The sequence below is a fragment of the Humulus lupulus genome, chromosome 8 (assembly GCF_963169125.1).
Source record: "Humulus lupulus chromosome 8, drHumLupu1.1, whole genome shotgun sequence".
Lineage (NCBI taxonomy): Eukaryota > Viridiplantae > Streptophyta > Magnoliopsida > Rosales > Cannabaceae > Humulus > Humulus lupulus.
The window spans coordinates 181235974-181257632 of record NC_084800.1 but is presented as its reverse complement, the minus strand read 5'-3'; the positions used below and the strand labels follow the sequence as shown (position 1 = coordinate 181257632).

Genomic DNA, 21659 nt, shown 5'->3' with positions numbered 1-21659 from the left:
TATTTAATACACTATCTTCGGCTCACTTGAGCCGCCCCCAGTGTAATACTCACTAACTCCGGCCAGCTTAACCGAGCTCAGTGATAAATAAGCTGCCTCAGCTACCAGTGGCCGAGCCACGCCCTGTGCGCAAATATTGATTCTGACACCCTTAGGCCGGTTATTGCATGTCTCATGGCATAGTAATACCATCTCATGACATGATATACAAATATAGGGAGCTCTTAGTCCCATCGTGTCCACATGGTTAATCACATTCACATATCAATGCATACAAACATAGGGAGCACTTAGTCCCAACCTAGCCACATAATCAGGTGCAGCTTTCTTACCTTTAGATCCTGCTAGCTCGCTCAATTGATCCTCAAGCATGATCCCATCTGAACCTTAATGCGTACGTAGTCACAACCATAGATCAGAATCACCACCAAACTTCAAATCCAAAACCTAGCCTCGGGACCAATCCTGAGCCCCCGGGAAGCCCTAATTCCACCAAACGGGGTGGTGGAATCAAACCCCGAGCCTTCGGGCAAAAACCCTAAAGAAAAACTCAAAAACCCCTTCCTGGAGACAGGGTAGCGCTACAGCGCTCTAAGGAGGGCGCTATAGTGCTACAAGCATAACCAAAATGCCTAGGAAGCCCTAGCCTAGCGCTGTAGCGCCCAAAGGCTAGCGCTACAGCGCTAGTCACAGACCAGCAACACCCTGTTTTCCCTCTTCGACTTTCCTCGAACCAAAACCCCTTGGAACCCTTCCAACCCTCAATTACACACCAACTTGAGTCTACCATCACCTATATCTCACCCCATACAACTCAATAACACAACACCTAACCACATGCATCATCAAACTAGAAAAACAAACATTGAACCCAAGAACTGAAAGATTCAACCAGAAACTCAGATACCTAGAACATCAAAGCCAGAACTTGTTACCTTCTATGGAGGATTTCGACCTTAAGTTATCCCTAGCATCCAACCAGCCTCAAGCCCTTCAACTCCTCAGGTTCATATCCCTTTATTCCAACCAAAACTCAAACTTAGAAACCACCACATTAAAACCCAGAAAAACACATCAGGAAACCTTAAAACTTACCTCACTTGACTGGTAAACCCTGCTAGTTCTTCTAGCTTCACCAAGGTCCTTAGCCCTAAGCTCCATCTTGAGCTTACTCTGGAACTCCAGCTCCAAAACCCACAAGAAATGGTGAAGAGATGACCCAGCCGAATGAGAGAGAGAGATAACTCTAAGTGTCCTATTTTTCTTTCTTTCCTTCTTCTTTTCTTTTCCTTAAGCTTCTGAGTTAATCTACAACTTCCACTAAGACATAAAGACAGATGTTACTTATAACTTATAGTCAAATGACCATACTGCCCTCCTAATTAAACCAAGCTTTTAAATATCCTAAGGGCATTTTAGTCATTGCTCCCAATTCCCACTAACTCCTCAAGTGTCCTAAATATTTACCACTTAATTCCCGTCATCTAATTAGTCACCAATTATATTTCTCAATACCAAATCATCTCCAATATATTCTCCAAATTCCCAGATACATCCCTAGGCTCACACCGAGCCGGGTATAAACCCCTGCTGTGACTTTCCCACTAAACTGCTTGTTAGGATCGCCTCGAGCCACAAGCTGCAGACATACCCACATAATAATGTGGTCTCATCATTAGCCTACCACTATACACACAAGTATGCAATTACGCTCTCAATGAGCCAAATTACCAAAATAGCCTCACAACAGAGTATATAACCCCATGCATGCCTTTATCATCATATAATAATATGACCCACATAATCATGCATATAATCACACAATAGCACAATAAATCAATTATGGCCCTCCCGGCCTCCTAATCAAGGTCCTAAATCTTATTAGGAAATTTGGGTCTTTACAACTGGTGAGGGTGATCAGAATGGAACCAAAAAGAACAAGCCCAGCGAAAAGTACAAGTCCGTCTGCACCGCCTATACCGACCTGACAGATTTGCGAGAATGTATCTTCCTAGCAAATTCTAATCGTCTTCCATGGGAAAAAAAACTAGAGCCCTTGAGGCACCAGAGGGCGAAGAGAGACCCCGCAAATTTTTTTCAATATCACAACAACATCGACCATAATATTGATGATTGCCGTCAGCTCAAGGATGAAATCGAGACTCTCATCCGGGCTGGACCGTTAGCCCAATATTCCCGAAACTGAGTAGTTTCCAATCAGCCAGTCGGGAAAAATATTCATCCAGCTCTGAAAAAATTCAGTCAGTCAACCCTAGGCTCAACTAAATCAGGGCAACCAAATCGTCCCCCTCCAGTAGAAGGTGGGATATAACCACTATCACTGGAGGACCTCACCTGGCGTGCACGAGTAATGGGGCCCAAAAAAGGTATATACAGGAGCTAAAATCCCCCAATGGCACGAAGTTCATTTTGGAGCAAAGGTTATCAAAGCAACAGCGGTTGGAGAAACAACCAGTCATTTTCATGAAAAAGGACACTAGCCACGCCCAGTTCTTGCATAACGATCCGTTGGTGATAACTGTTCAGCTTTCCAATCGAAGAGTACGAAGGATATTGATTGATAATGGGAGCTCTGTAAACGTGCTATTCAGGCAACCTTAATGACCCTATACAGATTCTCAGGAGAAGGAACAACAGCCATAGGGACGATTAGACTTGTAGTGACACTAAGAGATGATGTGAGAGTTGTTGCTAAAATGCTCGAGTTTGTCGTAATCGATTGTCCAGCTGGATACAACACAATTTTGGACGACCCACGCTGATGAGTTTTGAGGCTATCACCTCAATCTGACATCTAGCAATGAAGTTCCCCTCGACCTCAGGTATATGTACTATAAGAGGACATCAGCTCGCTGCCAGAGAATGCTATAGCATTGCTATGCAGGGAAAATCACAACCCGACAGCAAGCAATGGTCATCATTAAGGGGGATGAGGAGCCTCAAGTAATGGAAATTTCTCATTGGGGGGAGGGGGGGAAGAACCTCAGGAAGGAGGTAACGAGGTCGCCCAACAGGATGACATTGACCTAAGATTAGGCGAAGACAGGTCTGAGCTCCAAGCATTGGAGGAGCTTGAGGAAATCAGTATCGACCCAGAAGTACTGTAACGGCCTACTACCTTAGAGTCATTACCATGTGATTTATAAATGTGCCATTAGCTCGCTAATCTAGGTTTCAGGTTAAAAAGTGTGGTTAAATTGAAATACAGACTCATTTGACAACATTTTTTTTTTGATGAATAAGATCATTGCATTGCTCAAACAACCAATTACAAGACAAGCCAATGAACACCCAACACAAATACAAGAAGACCCAAGACCAACCCGAACAAGGCAGCCGAAACAAGTAATCTAGCCCCTATACATAATTCTATACAAATCAAATTCAATATCCCAGTACACCACAACAATTACAACCTGTTAATAAACTCTCTATCTTTCCTAGAGGCTTTACATGGAAAAACACTAAGTAAACAAAATTTACAATCACTTTGAATTCTACTAACTGTATGTTGAACTTGCCAAAGTTTGTGATTCCATAGTACATCATTCCTCACTCTCTAGATGTTGTATACTGTCGCAGCAAGAAAAGAAAACAGCATGCTTTTGTATGTACTCAATGTATGCTTGGCATGAGAAATCCAATGCAGAAGTCGGGTAAGGTTGATTGACTGTGCATTCCAATGAAGCCAACTTTTGATAGCCTCTAAACACCTCTTACTGTATATACACTTGAAAAAGAGATGATCAATGCTTTCATTTTCTTCCCCACACATCAAAAATACCTAATCGAGATTTGGATTGTATTTAACAATTCGGTCCTTTGTGTGTAGTCTCTCCCACATGACTAACCACATAATGAATCGATGCTTGGGAGTAATGAGTCTATCCCAAACATACTTCATCCATGGTACTCTAGTTTCTTGAGGGGTCAGCAAGTCTAAACCAAATTTGATAGTATAGATCTGAGACAAGAAAGAATCATGAGAAATTTTCTCTTTGAAACTTTCCTTCACAGAAACTATACGCTTCCAGTACCAGCTGCAATCCGTGGGACAATTGTAATCCCACCAGTTTTGATTCAACAAATAGACACTATTTATCCACCTGACAAATGGATTATCTTTCTTCTTGGCAATTGCCCATACATGTTTTCCCATGGCAGCCATATTCCAATCATGTATCCTCCGAAAACCCAAGCCACCTGCAGCCTTTGATAAACAAATATTCTCCCAAGCAATTAAACCTGGAATATGAGAATCTGAGGTACCTTTCCAAAGAAAGGCCCTACATATCGCTTCAACATCTTTGAGCAATTTCTTGGGTAGAATCATGATCTGAGCCCAATATGAATGAATCAAAATTAGGACCGAATTCATCAATGTGACTCTCCCCATATAAGAGAGATTCTGAGTACTCCAAATACGAATCCTGCTAGTCATCTTTTCCAAAATACATTTACATTCTGCAGAAGAGATTTTTTTTTAGCAAATAGGAATACCGAGATACCTGAACGGGAGGTGGCTGCGAGTATATCCAGAGACCTCCAGAACCCGATCTACTATAGATTCAAACATTCCGTGACAGTATACTGCAGATTTCTCAGAATTGGGGAGCAGACCCGAAGAAGAGGAGAATAGTTTCAAGCCTCTCAGCATAAGAAGAATTGAAACATAGTATCCATTACAGAAAAGAAGAAGATCATCCGCAAAGCATAAGTGATTCAACTTCAAATTTGAGCATTTATCGTGGTACTTGAAACCAAGTAAAGATCCCACCTTACTCATAATTCGGGACAAATATTCCATTCCAAGGACAAACAACAAGGGGGAGATGGGATCCCCTTGTCTAAGACCTCTTTTTGATGCAAAGAAACCATGTAACGAACCCTTGAGGAGCAAAGAGAACATGGGAGTTTTTACACAAGCCATGATTAAATCAGAAATTTTTTGAGGAAAGCCAAAATCCTTGAGCATCTCTTCAATGAACCCACATTCTATTGTATCATATGCTTTCCTTAAGTCAACCTTGATCATACAACTAGGTTTGCAATTTTTCCGCCCATATAATCTCACCAAATCCTGACACACCATGATATTATGGGCTATGTATCTACCATGTACAAATCCCCCATGGTTTTCAGCAATTAAATCAGGCAGAACTTTTCGCAATCTCGAGAAAATCATTTTTGATGCAGCCTTATAAATCACATTGCAACACGAGATGGGCCGAAAGTCACTTACACTTCGCGGACAATTAACCTTAGGAATAAGCGTAATGGTAGTTACATTAATTTCCTTGAGAATCCTACCTGAATTCAAAAAGGAAAGGATTGCAATTACCACATCAGACCCAACCAATTCCCAGTTGTCTTGATAAAAACTGCTTCCAAAACCATCAGGGCCTGGAGATTTCAATCCAGGAATAGAGAACATAGCTTCTTTGACCTCCTGGGCTATGTACTCTGCTTCAAGGATGCTGGAGTGTATCTCAGAAATTTTTGGCCCAAGATTAATAATATTCTACTTCACCCGATATCTGTTTAACATCTCAGTGCCAAGAATCTGCTGATAATAATGTAGAAATGCTTCCTAGACAGCACTTGGTGTATCACACCAGTTCCCCTGCTCATCTTCTATCGTATATATTCTGTTCTGAAGCCTTCTTGCCCGTAGAGAAGCATGAAAAACTGCTGTATTTTCATCTCCATTGTTAGCCCAAAAAAGTTTAGCTTTCTGAGCTAAAAAAAGAGAGTACGCCTTGAATAATTTTGCATATTTTTCCCGAGCATTCTGTTCCTCAACCTGCAATCGAGTATCATGGGAATCTTTACTCACTTTTGTCTGCAATTCCATAATTTCCTCCTTAGCAACCATTTATGCTTTGTGTAAATCATTGAATCCTTCTTTATTAATACACTTAAGCACCTGCTTCAAACGTTTAAGCTTCACTATCATCTTGTACATATCAGTACCAGTAGCTCCTTCCTGCCAACTCTTTTGCCAAAATCATCTGCATCTTTCCACATTCGAAAATATCGAAAAGGCTTTTTGCCACTAATCATATCTTGGTATAATGAAACCAAGATGGGACTATGATCAAAACAGCCCTCAGGTAAGAAAATTGCCTCCGAATGATGAAAAAACTCTGTCCATTTAGAATTAACCAAGGCTCGGTCAAGTTTAGAAAAAAATCGATCCTCATTTGACAACATTGAATAGAAAGATTTGGACATCCATTAAAATCATAAGAGTTAAACATTTGGGATCCCAAAATACTGTTAGAAAATGTTTTACAACTCAAAATATGAATACAGTCGACCTACGCGACAAAGCAAATCATTATAACATATTTTTCCCAAAATAACCCTAGCCGAGGTAGCCAGGTAGGCCGACCACATGTACACGTCGCTCCACGCTCTCCAACTCATGGTTGGTCGACCTTTCCCTTGCCCTTACTTGCACCATAGAGCACCCATGAGTCGAAGCCTGGCAAGAAAACTCAAAGCATACAAAGCACAATTCAATCCAATAATAAACAACATAAACAGTCAACAGACTAAACACATAGCGGCCTACACTGACCCATGTGCATTACCAGGCCCTGGGTTCACAGTCTTCACTGAGGTAGTGAATACAACACCCTTGGAGGATCTCACCCTAGCGGCCTGCACTCAGCATGCGCCATTCTCGGCCCTTGGCGTACCTAGCCTTCATTGTTCTCGGCCTTCGCTGTTCCCGGCCTTCATCGTTCATTCAATAGCATTCACAGATATTCACACATATATTAAACACAATTAAGAGGGCCATCCCATGAAACATAAATAATAGGTTCATGCCCTACTCTACGTGCATGAAACAATTTTCTTACCTGTCCCGAGTTAATGCGATCCCGAGCACGATCCCCTAACCCAAGCTTTGACGTAAAAACCTAGTCACAACACCATAATAAATAGATATCCATAAATCTCTAATCAATTTAGAACTTCATAATATTATTCTAGCCTTTGGGACCTTGAATTCTACTAAACCGGGTAGTAGGACCCTTCTCGAGCCTTACCATTTGGGTTCCCGAGCTTAAAAACCTTCATTTGCTCTTTTTCTCTAATTTGAGTCGCAGCCCGCCCCCTAGGGTCGCGACCCATTGCTAGTCAGAGAGCAAAGCTCTCTCTGCTGAAGGACACGAGCTGCGGCGTGCCATGCCCTGTGCTGCGACGCCTGGGCAATCTCAGAGGCTCCTCAGGCCTCTTCGCAAACACGGACCGCGGCGCCTGTAGAACAGGGTGCGGCACAAGCCCCAGAAAGCAAGAAACCAAGCTTTTCTACTGCGTTTTCCCTTAGCCTAAATCACTAATTCATACCCTAAAACACATTTAAACCTAGAATCAACTCTAGAATCCTCATCCACACATCCTAAACATCACAATAATCCAAGAATAATTTCATATCCTCACCAATCACTCAAAACCAAACTAAAGTCCAACTCCCATGCAAGCTTTCAGTTCTAGCAAAATTAAATAGAAAACAAATCAAGTTTAAACCCTTACCTTTGTGATATCTTCAACCTTGAGTTGATTCCCAAACACCTTAAGCCTTCAACCCTTCAATTCCTTAGCCTAAAGTCCTCAAAAATTCATCTAACTTCCAAGCACCTTGAGAGGGAGAGGGGGCCGAGAGAGAGAAAGTGAGATAAGCTAAGAGAGTTATGTTTTTTGTTTTCTTTTGGTTTCCAGAATTGTGTTGTGGCTAAGTCTAACCCCAACTACCTAAGTCCCAAAATGCCTAAAATGCCCTTAAGTCTATCATAATCCTTTAGTGCCAACAAGGGCAATCTTGTTATTTTCCATATCCCGCTAAGTCCTCGAGTGTCCCTATAATTCCTCATTTAATCACCAACACACTTAGACAAACATTAAATCACTACCCGTTATCCGATAATCCCAAACACATATTATATTCCTAAAATACCCCTAGGCTCCCCCAGAGCTGGGTACTCGACCCCGTTGTGACCATTTAGCTATTCCGCTCCCTAGGATCATCTTGGATCGCACATTACAAATATATCACCGAAATCTTGTGGTATCAATCACAACACACATATATATTGCATTTATGCCATCAACGGGCTAAAATTACAAATATGCCCCTAATAACCAAATTGGGCCCACATGCATATTTAATTCACCTAAACATGCATTTCTAATCACATAATCATTTAATTCACATATTAACATAATTAAATCAATTATTGCCCTCCCGGCACGCTATTCAAGGAATTAAGCCTTATTATCACATATATCCACATATATTCCAAATATACCCTTACACATTCGAGGTGTGATGTCTTATCCAAGGCATTGACCAAGTAGATAAGATCGGATGTATACGGGTACATTGGACTAGGACCGATATTGATTATTGATAGATAAATAAGTATAGTTGTTATCGAATCTAATCAATGTCACAATGTTGACCATAGGTGAAGTTGATCTTAATTCAGAGTGCTAATATTCTACTAATTAGATTATTTAAATCTTTTGACTTGTTCGTTACCAGCTTACCCTACAGTCTAGCCCATACTTACATCTCGAAGATTTAGTAGTGTAATTGAGTGGGAGTATTAATCATAGATATGAAATCTATAGCTTTTGTATGAGAGGTGAAAATATGACTTCCTTAATAGCTTAGTCTAAAAGGGTAAATGATTGAGCACTCATATCTATGATTAAGTTCACATATTTATCATTTACAAGGGACTTAGTGAGACTTAAGGATAAAATACAAACGAGGGGTAAAACGGTAATTTCCACCTAACTCATTAGTAATTCATCGATAGAGGATTGACTAACTGTAACAGTTATAACAATGGATAACGTATTTTTGGTTTCAAGAATTCATCGTGTAACACCCTCACTTATTTTAGTTAAAACCATATCTGAGGTGTTACGTTTTAAAACTATATTATAATTACTTTCAACGGAAGTCTGAATTTTTTTTAAAATTTATTTCACATAATTTACATTAAACATAAAGTGTGTCTCAAACATATTATACATAAGTATTAAATAACCTAATTTTTTTTCAAAACATAACTTCACACTTTATTACAACCATACACACTGATAAACTGAAATAACCCACAAAAGGTCGATATGTTCATATGTACAAATCAGGGTCAGGACCATGCTCCAGTTCTTGTTTGGCATTCACTCATTTCTTTCTCTATCTGCAACACAAGACAACTGTGAGCCTAAAGCTCAGTAAGCAAAGTAATGCATGCAATGCTAATGATTACCCAATGTCAACGGACATACACAAGTTCTTTTTAAATTTTGGGCCCCTTAATATTGTGCACACTGTTTGATTAGGTCAATGCCTGCAGGGCTTGTTACACATATAATATAAAATCTCATGGATTCTCCTCCGGCTAGCCATCACCACAGTAGGGCGCATTAAAAACCTTATTCCATCGTTGCCCTGTCGGGCTCAAGAGTTAAGGTTGCCACACACTATGGTGTCAATACATATAACAATAACTCATATGGAGGAGAAATAAAAATGAGAACATGGAAAACAATATAATTAGTTCACTAAAACCTAGCCCAAATTATTGGGCTGTCACTATGAGCCTAACTATAGGCCTCCGTTTACACTTACTTACATTCTCATTTGCCTTTTCAAAACAATGGCACTGAACTTAAACTTCTTATTACAACTTACTTTTATGTTGCATAAAACTTGCCAAAGCATCACATAATTAATCATCATAATATCATGTATGGTCTTATATCATACAATAATTTACCATATCACTATTATGCCATGCATACAAATTTATGATGAAGTGTCAATGTATGTAAATACCACTTACTCACAACATGTAATGCATACTTTCACATAACATGTAATTCTTGTGTGCAGTTGAGTACTTTACTTACCTTCTATCCAAAATATATTTCACCGTGTAACAAGTGGTGTCTTAGGTGTTGATGTGCTTATCTTGACAATGGCATGAATTTCACATCATAATGATGGCAGTAAGGCATTGAACTATCATTTAAAAATATCCATAAAATATCATATCCAAATCATGCCTAAATTACCTTAAACCACTTAGATCGAGCGTTAGATTTATCTTAGACATTTGGAGAAATTTCGACAGAGTTTCCCCTTAATTTTAGCTATCCTCAAATATCAAAATCAATCAGTAACCATCATCAACTAACCTGCCATAACCACATATCCCTAATACCAACATAATTCATCACAAAGTAATCATATACCGATTTTGATAAAAAAAATTAATTTCAAAGATCATCACCCAAATTAAATGAGTATCCACGTCTATTTAAACATTTATAAACATATCTACCCTCTTATAAACTAAATCAAATAACCAAAAATCAGTTTGTACTCCAAGAACCACAAAAACCTCATAAAACACAAAATTTCACTTACCAAGCAACTTTTCGGCGAAACACAATCTCTTCTAGCTTTTCTAAACCTCAAACCACTTGGAAACCACCAATAAATATCTTAAAAAAGATAAAACACCATAGATAAGCTCTCAGCAAAATTCAAAAACATGGTTTAACTTCCAAGTATAAGAGCATACCATAAAAATGCCAAAACTAAGCTTAATTCACTTCTTTGGCTTTGATTTCACTTGGATCTCCTTAGAATCTCTTAAATCCAGCCAAGAAATGGTTTTTGTTTTATTTTCTCTCTGTTTTTCAGAGTCTTGGTCGTGGAAAGTTATAAGGTGGATGACAATCCATTATTTTCAATGATTTGGCATTATTGTATTAAAATTTGACACCTTTCACCTTATCATTTCACTTTTTGACTTATGAAAACCTTATCACTTCAATAATTTCTACTTAATCATCTGCTAGGCCTATTCTCCTTATGTTTGAAACACTCACACCAAATCTTAGGTCCATATGAGTTCATATCCAATAGTTATGCTTACCCGATTGAGCGTGGCGCACTTATGCTAAGCTCGTTTTGACTTTGCGTCAACACCACTAATTACGTATACCTCCCATCAAGACTTGATCTAATGGTTCTAAAACAATTTTTACATCATCAATGAGACCTTAATCACACCTCAATTATATTTGGTAAATCCACTAATACTCAATTTTACACCGAAATACTAGTAATCGACATTGTACTATTTTCCACTGCTTAACATCTTTTGCCATCTATATCTCACTTTTCTCACTTGATTTCATGCCTTTTCCATATATTTCATCATTTCTTATACCTTGAGCACATCAAACACCCATAAAAGACAACTCAAATGCCACAAGGTTAATAATGTTTAACATACATTTAGACATCATATATACAACTTTTATACTTATACATGAAAACACTTATAAGAATATGCATATGCTCAAATTATACACATTGTATGATATGTAATGCAATGCAATCATGTGAGTATTGACTATATTATATCAAAATAATGTGGGTGCTACACCCTCCCTTGGGTTATAGCACTAGAACCAGGCTGAACCAGCCCTGGTTCTTCCTCCTTTGAGTTTTCCATTTCCAACCTTCAAAACATGCTTCCAAACCTCATTCAAACTCCCAAATGAACCCAAATACCCAACACACAAGTCATAGGCATCATAACCCAAGCAACCTTTGCCAAAAACTCCCATCAATTCTCCATTTTCAACTTCAAAATCCCAATTGAAAACCAAAAGGAAAACAGAGCAAAACCAGAGTTCTAATGGCTAGAAACTTACCTCAAGATCAGAATCACACCCTCTTCAATGGTTAAACATAAACCTAGATCATCGAGGCTCAGCTCCCTAGCTTGGTTCCTCAAAAGGGGATTCAAAATTCAACGAGAAAAGGAAGAGAAAAGATGAATAAGAGAAGAAGAAGTTGATGCTCGGTTTTGGTTAAGCTTCTACAGCTTTCTATGGTTCATATATATCCTTAAGGTCAAATCCTCTTAAGGCCACCAATGGCTAAACTGTCTTTTCCCGCCTATCTCGTTAATCATAATTAACACCCTTCACTTCCCGTTCTTCTCAATATCCTCAAATGTTAATAAATCATATCTCGTTACCCTTTAGTTCCTGGTAATATTCTAATAATCAAATTACCCCGAGACTCACCCTGAGTCACGAAATTAACCCCGTTATGACCAAACCGATAACTTACATTCAAAGATTGTCTCATGCCGAATGACTCGAACAAATCCACATTATGATGTGGTCTTACTCACAATTCACCAACATGCATGAAAATATACAAATATGCCCTCAACGGGCCAAATTACCAAAATACCCTTATAATGAAAAGTAGACCCATATGCATGCATTTATCATCATATAATAATATAATTCACATAAACATGCATATAATAATTTAATGGCATAATAAATCAAATATGGCCCTCCCGGCCTTCTAATCAAGGTCATAAACCTTATTAGGAAATTTGGGTCATTACATCTAGTTACTCAGAGTCGGGGCTAAAAGGCTCAGGTGACTAGAACGTCACATGGCTTAGGGCGTAAGACCCCAGATTGACTTAATAGTCATCTATTCAAGGCGCAAGAGCCCAGAGTGACTTAATAGTTATCTATTCAGGGCGCATGACCCCATATTGACTTAATAGTCATCTACTCAGGGCGCAGGACCCCATAATCATTTATTTGTACTTGCATGCATGCATGCATGAATAGGGTTGTTATTGCTAGCCATGCTTATTATGATTTAATGACATGTTATTAACTGCTTATGAGCATGTTTGAGTTTTCTTGCTGAGCCTCGGCTCACAGGTGCTATGTGGTACATGTAAAGGTAAAAGAAAGCTGGACCATCATTGAGTTGGAGAGCTTAGGTGATAATGTGTACATATAGGCTACTCGACCACCACGGCTGAGGGTTTAAAGAAGAACTAGGGTTAAACCCTATTTTGCCGCTTAGGTCGGCTGGTTGTAAATCTTTTATTGCAATTAACATTTCAAATGTATTTTGGGATCCCAATGTTTATAGTAAGCGTTTTAGTGAAAGGTTGTATCATTGACCAAAATTTTTAATCCTAAACCGTTAATCACATTTAGTTACAAGATTATGGACAAATAACTCATTTAATGAGTTTAGCACTATTTAAAATATATAGTGTAACGGTCCTTGGGTAGTATGGTGTTATAGTTAGGCGCCACACATTGTGTTGTATAGTGTGTGTCGCCCAACCCTATTAGGGTTTCCCTAATTTTCACATTTGTTTATGTAATCAACTTTTAAGACAATATATTTATCCCAACATAAATATTATTTAATTCAAAATTAACTTTTTAAATTAAATAAATAAATATCATATTCTAAATATGATATTTATTATTTTCTCTCTTTATATTAATCAAAACATGATTAATATTAATTTTAGCCTATAGTTTTTCAAAATAAAAACTAAATAGTTAAATAATTTATTAATTCACAATTAATCAATTACCCATAATTATCACATAATTATTTCATTGCATTGGAAAATTAATTCCTTTGCAATTTAGTAATTCTTTATACAAATCTTTCTTTTGACATCCTTACCCTAACAGTGTAGGACAGAGGTGTCCTACAAAGGTGATCTGGGGACCATGAACCTATAATACGAAGCTTCAATAAAACTAGATTATTAATCAAACTCTTTAATCTAATAATATTATTTATTAATTCCATGATTAATCCACTATAAATATGGAATTGCACTCTAAGTTAGGGGTGAGCATCGGTCGGTTTGGGCGGTTTTTTCACAAAAAAAAATCCAGAATTCGGTTTTCAGTTCGGATTGGTGCAATCCGAAAACCGACCGAACCAAACCAGTTTAAAAAAAAACCGACCGTTTTGGACCGCAGTTTGGTCGGTTAAACCGACCAAACCGAATTGATTATTTATTATTTTTTTTTTTTGAAAGTTTTAGTTAAAAAATTAAAAAATTTGGATTGTTAGAATCCATTTTTGTATGTTTTTAAAACATAAATATATAGAACATAATTACATTTACAAGTGCCTTAAGTTTTTTTTTTATTATTAAAAATTTTAATAATTAATAATTATATAATATTATATTATTATTTTATTGTGTTCGGTCGGTTTCGGTTTTTTTGGTCGGTTCACCCAAAATTTCCAAACCGACCAAACAGTGGCGGTTTGCACCGTCGCCGGTTTTTTCGGTTTTCGGTTTAAACGGTTTTGGTTTTTTCGGTGTTCGGTAGGTCGGTGTACACGGTTTTTTCGGATTTTATGCTCAGCCCTACTCTAAGTATTTATATAATTATATTTACAAAGTTTTCTCTTGTATTCCATTGATATAATCAATATATGTAGTTCTGTCTTCCATAATTGGTTCATTAATTAGAGCTGGTCAAAATTAACGTTTTACCATTCTAATTACCTCTTGATGCTTAAGTACCATTAATTCACTAGCCAATAATTAATTTATAATCTAATTATAGATTTGAGCTCAATAACTATTCAGTTACAGATTAACCCTTAAGGGAACCAATATTCGTTCCGTTAGGAAAGCATGAATTCCAATATTGTAATTAATGTTCCTAGCCATCCTTGATATTGAATCTCCAAAACAAAAGTCATTAGCCTCATTATTCTAAGAGACCTTAACGAGTGAATCAAAAGATCCAATAAACACAAACAGGAGTTCATGAGTACTCATGATTTAGATTGATCCACAAATGATCATCTATTATGACAAGAATTAAATATTTATGTCAAACGACAAGTTTATAAAGATAATTAATTCTCATCAGTCCTATCATATATAATATCTATTATATACAACATGTTTACTAAGATGTTTATCTACATCAGTAATCCGAATCTAGATTACTCGCATCTCGTATGCTTAGCAAACCGTACTAGTAACCATTTATTAAAGATTCCATACTTTAATATGTTACTGACTATTTTATTCATTAGATATGATTTTGATTCTCTCGTACTAGTACAAGATCATATTCTCATGAATAATAGAAAATTTTCTTGATATTATTATATAATTAATTCAAACAATAATTATAACATTCAAATATAATAAAATTGTATTTTTTTTAAAACCAATAAAATGTATTTACATGTCCCACCACACTGCCACTCTCCTATGCAAGTCATTGTCCTCGCGCCACGCTTCCCCATGTGGCCAATTTGAATAAAGCCATGTGTCCCATGTTTTCTCAAAAATTGAAGCCATTATCTCCACTTTCCTATACACGTAAGTTACTAGTTTTGGAGCAAAATTTCTCTATAAATATTGACCCATAACCAGTGTAAAAGATATAAGATTTTAGCAAGGAAAAAGCTACTCACTCTCTCATTTTTCTTTCATCTCTTTTAGTAACATAATGCTTATTTTAGGCTAATTTTCTTGTGGAAAAGCTAGAGTGAAATTCATGTTGAACATTATTTCTCTTAATATATTGATTCTATGTTCTTTATTTCTATACTAGTTTCAATTAAATTTCTATTCTTCTACTTTTTTATGTAAAATTGTTGGTTTCTATTACACAATTCCATTCATGCATTTCTTATGTAATTTAGGCTATTGACTTATTTTAAAGTGCTTGTTATATTATATATTTTTTACTTTATTCTGTCAGAGGTATTTTGTCGTTTTAAAGTATATAGTATGATACATTTTAAAAGTTAGGATTTAGTGTTAATTTGATTAAGAATATATTTTAAAGTGAGTTTTATCGTAGATATTTTTTAACTATGATTAATGATGTAAAATTATAATTGTGTAGAAAGAATAATTTTATTAAAGAAATATGTTCTCTTGAATGGAACTTGTGCCTTCCGCTATCTTTTTTGGTCAAAATTCTTTTTAATTTGGTATTTAATTTTAAAAATTGTTTTTCTCAAATTTACTATCATTTTAAAGTTTATTATTTGTGATTTCTTAATTTACAAAACTTTCATTTTGTTGTATTTTGTTTCTCCATATATACCACATAACTCATTTATTAGTGCAACCACATAAGAAGTTTAATATTGGGCATTTATGATGTAAATATTCTCATGTGACATTTTTTTAATAATTTTTATTATTTAACTTAAAGTTTAAAAATAAAAATATAATAATTTAACAAAAATTATATTAATTATAATACAACAACTTAAACAAATCTTATTGAAAAAAATAATAAAAATTTAGTAGAAAATTAATTTATATTGTAAAATAGAAAATTATAAAATTCTCACACTCAAATCAAGCCACACCAAGCCTAGTTTATCCGGGTGCCAAACGGTGTTTGGAGGTAAGTCTATTCACAAGACAAGACAAGACATGCTTAATCCAAATTTGACAGACAAGGGTGTTTTGGTAAATTCCTCTCCGAACATAATAATTAATAATAAATAAATACATACATACATACATACACAGGGATTGTAACAAGTCATGTCGTGTCTTGTTGGGTTGGGTCTTCTTTATTTGGTTCATCTCCTCTCCTTTGGAATATTTAACTGCAGAGGTCAAGTTATATCACTGGTTCGAAGGAAACAATATTCCATTTTTATTCAACTCTCAATCAGAATTCCATACATTCCCCACGAACCCTAATTCATTTACCCCCAAATTCCTTCCATTTTTTCTTCTTTTTCTTATAGCCGAAGCCATAAGAAGGACTACCAGACCCTCCGATTCAATCTCTCTCACTCGAGATCTCATCTGGGTTTTCATCTCCTTCTCTGATTATGGTATTTACTCTATTAAAGTACGTTTCTTTTTCCACTCTTCTTGTTTTCTCTTTCAGTCTAGACTAATTGACGTGCTATGGTATGAATATCTTCTCTGGTTTGTTATTCATTGTTATACATACTGCTAATCTAATTTAACTGATTTATGCTCTAAAATATTCCTAATTTAACGTTTTCAATTCTGATCGATTAGGATTGTTCTCGCCTAATTATATCTAATTTGACTTTGCTAAATACTCTAATTAAATTCTATGTAACGAAAAATCTTTTTTTATTGCTATAAATATATTTATTTTTTTGGGTCTTGTGAAAATGGAAGATAAAGATAATTCCATGTGGAACAAGACACAGTATATCTAGAGCTAAGGCCTTAGAGAATGCTTGATTCTATTTCAGAAGGATCACAAGTTTTGAGTTAGTTTATCTAGTAATTGTAGAATAAGCAGTTGGGTGACTCTTGATCATGAAAGCAACGCTTTACTATTAGTTTTCAAGATTGCCAATTTCGGAAACAGTTTAGATGAAATGACGATCCTTTTGGAAAGAGGCAACAGGAAAGGAAAAAGGGTGTACCTTTTTCTTTGTTTCTTCTACCTTTAGTTGGATTGGGCTTGGTTAACTAAATGTTAAGTCCCACTTCTCTTTTTAATGTGTGTTTTTGTAAGAGTTACTTTTCTGTTTATGTAGGTCTACAAATGTATATATGATAATTTGCATATTTAAGAGTTTGATTAAATCTTGATCTATGTTCCTCCTTTCAGTAACCTTTGCATGGATTTTCCGGGGTGATGTGGCATAAATGGAAGGAGAAGTTTTTTCACAAACTGTCCAACTATATCAAATCTTTCCTGGGGATTGACCAAATTGTCTTTAATGATGAACATGAAACCTTCTTCTCGCCCAGACATATACTTTAGGCCTATAAGACCCTCTGACCTTGGGACTTTAGAGAAAATTCATGGTGATTTATTCCCAATTCGGTATGTGTCTGACCTTTCATGCTTTTTCATGAGTATAGCCTTCAGTATATGGCTGACCTTTTGATGCTTTTCCATGAATATGGCCTTCTTCAGTATATATTTTGCCTGCTTATTACATATTTTCCCTAATTTTTTCAGGTATGAAACCGAGTTTTTCCAAAATGTGGTAAATGGACGCGATATTGTATCCTGGGCAGCTGTTGATCGCAGTCAAATAAATGGCCAAAGCGATCAACTTATTGGGTTTGTAACAGCACGGATCGTTCTTGCAAAAGACAGTGAGGTAAGCCCTGTAAAATGGCACTGTATATGCCCTCCATGCGCGATTTCAAAGAATCATGATTTGATAAATCAGCTTGGAATAATAGTTTAATCCTTAAAGGTGTGTTGGCCAAAATAATTTAAATAATCCCAGGTCTCCAAGTCATTTTTTCATTATGATTTAAGAGAAGATTGCTTACACCTATTGTTGTAGTTTCTCCTCCTAGCACATCTTTCTGAATAAGGGGGAAGTAATTGGTTTTGTAGGTAGGGGATATGCTCAGTTATGATTCATTAAAATCTGATCAAACTTTGGTCTACATTCTTACGCTGGGAGTAGTAGAAGGCTACAGAAACCTTGGCATAGGTAGAAGTTTGTCTATTGCTTTAAATGTTCTGAAGCTTTCATTGTTATATAAATGTGTTGATCTTATTTTCAAATTCAATGTGGGACTTGCAGCATCTTCACTTATTCGCGAAGTCATAAAATATGCCTTGAGTGTTCCAACTTGCCGAGCTGTTTACTTGCATGTTATTTCTTATAATAATCCAGCAATCCATTTGTACAACAAAATGTCTTTTAGGTGTTTACGGAGACTTCAAGGTTTCTACTTGATCAACGGTCAGCATTATGACTCTTATTTGTTTGTTTACTATGTAAATGGCGGCCGATCTCCCTGCTCACCATTGTAAGTAGCAAAAGACTGTCTTTGTTAGAACTAAGAATAGGTCAGTTTCTGTTTTAAACTATCTATCGTTTTCTTGTTGCAGAGAGATTGCAACGGCTATGGTCAAATACATGAGGAATGCATTTAAGTCGATGTCAGCACGACTATGGAGGAATGAGGATAGGAGGGTGAAATGGCCTAAAAGTAGAGAAAATCGTTGCCTAACGACGCAGAGGAGAAACCTAGCAGCCGAGTGTTCAGGGTGTGAATGTGTTTGAGTCTTTGTTATCTATATTGAAAATTGAGGGAACAAAAGGAAAAATGAGTTCGTGTAGGTGATATTGTGATTGTAAAATCTTTTACCTTAGCCTTTTTATGCGTGTTGTTTTCTTTTGTTAGCCTCGTCTTGAAATGAAATTGAAATAGTAAGAATAATATTGATAATAATAATAACGAATATATTTTATCATTATGCTTCTTCATGATATTAATATCTACCCTTGTTATGGCTTCTCAATTAAACAAATATGTATGACAACGAATATAACATGCACTTTTTAAATAAAAACAAAAGACAACTCGCTATATCCTACAAATTGGTAAATGGAAGTGACAATTAAATACGCTAATATTAAAAAAAGCTTCATAAACACCATTAGAATTAGTAAAAGAAATGAAAATCTATTTATGGTTTTGTTGAGTGCTAAGAATAGCTTCGTAAATGTTGGCTGGGAATGATAGGGGGCCAATGTTTAGGGAATAGACAGCCATTATTAGAGCATACACCACCAATGTTTGTGGCAATGACCCTTTTATAAATGCACGCCTTAATTCTCCAACATATGGAAAGAAAAAAGCAATGGCCCCTCCTCTCCCTTGCTCTGTCTCTCTGGTGCTCTCACCTCTTTTCCTCTTCCTGCTCGTCACAATAGGTGAAGGCCATGGCTTCGAATCTCCAGTGCCCAAATTGGAGTACCATGGCGGGCCTCTTCTCACCGGAAAAATCGACGTTTCCATCCTCTACTACGGACGATTCGGCCGCGGCCAAAAGAGTGTCATCCGCAACTTTCTCAAATCTCTCAACAATGTCCGCGGCAGCGCCAAGCCCACCGTATCTTCATGGTGGAGAATGGTGGAGAGCTATCAATCCTTCACAGGCCATAAACACGTCCGCAGGGTCCCCAAAATCCGAGTGAAGGTGGTCAAAGTGGCCACCGACGCCTCCTACTCGACGGGGAAAGTGATGACCCTGGATTTCATCAAGATTCTAGTGCAGAAGGCCACTGAGGGGACACGCAACACTCTGGCGCTCATCTTCACTGACAGGCAAGTGACTGTTCAAGAGATGTGCACTGGGAGATGCGCGCAACATGGCATGTTCGGAGACCAGCCCTACGTTCTTGTGGGGAATCCTGAGACGGAGTGCCCCGGAGCTTGTGCCTGGCCATTCCACAAGTCTGACTTAGGGCCACAAGGAGTGGTGCTGCAACCACCTAGTGGCAATGTCGGGGCTGACGCTATGATCATATCGTTAGCGTCGGGTTTGGCGGATGCCGCGACTAACCCGTTCAACACAGGCTTCTTCCACATGGGCAGTGGACACTTGGGTGTGCTGGGCGCTGGAACGTTGTGCCAAGGGATATTCGGAACTGGGGCATTCCCTGGATACCCCGGAAAGATTCGAGTCGACCCAAAAAGTGGTGGAGCCTTCAACTCCCACGGTGTTAAGGGCAAAAAGTTCTTGTTACCCGCTGTGTGGAACCCAGCAACTTCCTCTTGTTGGACACCTGTATAATCTAACTCATGCACTAACAATTTTTTTCTTTCTGTTTTTTTTTTAATTTTATATCTTTTTGTAAAGTAAAATCCAAAATTCATCCCCATTCATTTTTCCTTTCATTGTAATAAATATAATCAACCATCAAACATTTTTACCTGAAAACATGAAATTTTTTTTCTTATTTTAGAAGAGAACTTTAGATATCAATTTTTCGTTTTTATGTCAGAATTTGTATCATTTCAACATTCACATATATAACTAAAGAATAATGTTCATTTTATTTTCTTTTATTTGTTTATCAATCTTCACCTAATACCCATTTATGACTTTCTAGTGCACAATGTGAGATAATTATATTAATTAATTTTAAATAATCAATAACGTAAGAGAATTAAAAATATATATTTTGGACTTAATTTCTAATAAGTATTATTTTGTTATGTTTTTATAAGAGAATTCATAAATAGTATCATGATTTTTACTATTTAGTTATTTTTAGAGAATATATATACTATAAAACCTCTATATAGGATACTCTACATAAGAAAAATATATACTTTATTATAAAAAAAATTTGTTCCCACCAACTTGAGCTGGTTATAAATAGGAATAGCTTCTAAATTGTAATAAATAGTGAAGTTATTAAGTCTCATATTTAGATTATATACATCTATGTAGTAATAATTTTATATGGGGAAATTTCACTATTTATACTTAATAGTATCTAATATTACCAAAAAAAATCATAGCACTATTCATCCTTTTCATTTTGATGTTAACACATTCCCCTCATACCCAAAATACCTCTCCCATTATATCAAGAATCTATTTTATCTTCTCTCTCTCATCCTCACGAAGTCCCCAATATCAAAGGCAGCATCCAATTTGAGGGTTTTTGGAGGAGAAAAACCATAGGTAAGAAGATTGTTCAGTTTTTGTGTTGGATGTTGTTTGTTTACTTTTTTTTTTTTTTCTATTTCGAACAGATCTGAGCCTATATTGGTGTGTTTTTGGGGGAGAGATTTCGCGATCTGCGTTTTTCTGGGTTTTCTATAACTTTTTTGCTCGATAGGGGCTCGATAGTATGTAGAAGACGGTTCTTTCATAAGCTCGATACTGCTCGATATAGTTTGATTATAGCTCGACAGTTTTAGGCTTTGTTGCTCGATTGTGCTCGATGGCAGCTCGATAGGGATTCGATTGGACCTTAG

At 36.7% G+C, this 21659-nt stretch overlaps 2 protein-coding genes across 3 annotated transcripts; both read left to right on the top strand.

The window, feature by feature from the left end:
- Window positions 1–16464: 16464 nt before the first annotated feature.
- Window positions 16465–19137, top strand: LOC133798747 (histone acetyltransferase MCC1). 2 transcript variants are annotated; one of them, XM_062237211.1, is made up of 6 exons: window positions 16465–16759; window positions 17521–17739; window positions 17878–18022; window positions 18268–18367; window positions 18461–18689; window positions 18772–19137. In XM_062237211.1, exons 2-6 carry the CDS (start codon window positions 17633–17635, stop codon window positions 18944–18946), a joined length of 756 nt encoding a protein of 251 aa, XP_062093195.1. In that variant the 5' UTR covers window positions 16465–16759; window positions 17521–17632; the 3' UTR covers window positions 18947–19137. The 2 variants fall into 2 exon arrangements, with proteins under 2 accessions (XP_062093195.1, XP_062093193.1); XM_062237209.1 differs by having other exon boundaries at window positions 16465–16776.
- A 91-nt stretch (window positions 19138–19228) lies between these two features.
- LOC133798746 (protein EXORDIUM-like 6) lies at window positions 19229–20604 on the top strand. Its single transcript, XM_062237208.1, has one exon. The coding sequence runs from the start codon at window positions 19528–19530 to the stop codon at window positions 20461–20463; it is 936 nt and encodes a 311-aa protein (XP_062093192.1). The 5' UTR covers window positions 19229–19527; the 3' UTR covers window positions 20464–20604.
- Window positions 20605–21659: the final 1055 nt, after the last annotated feature.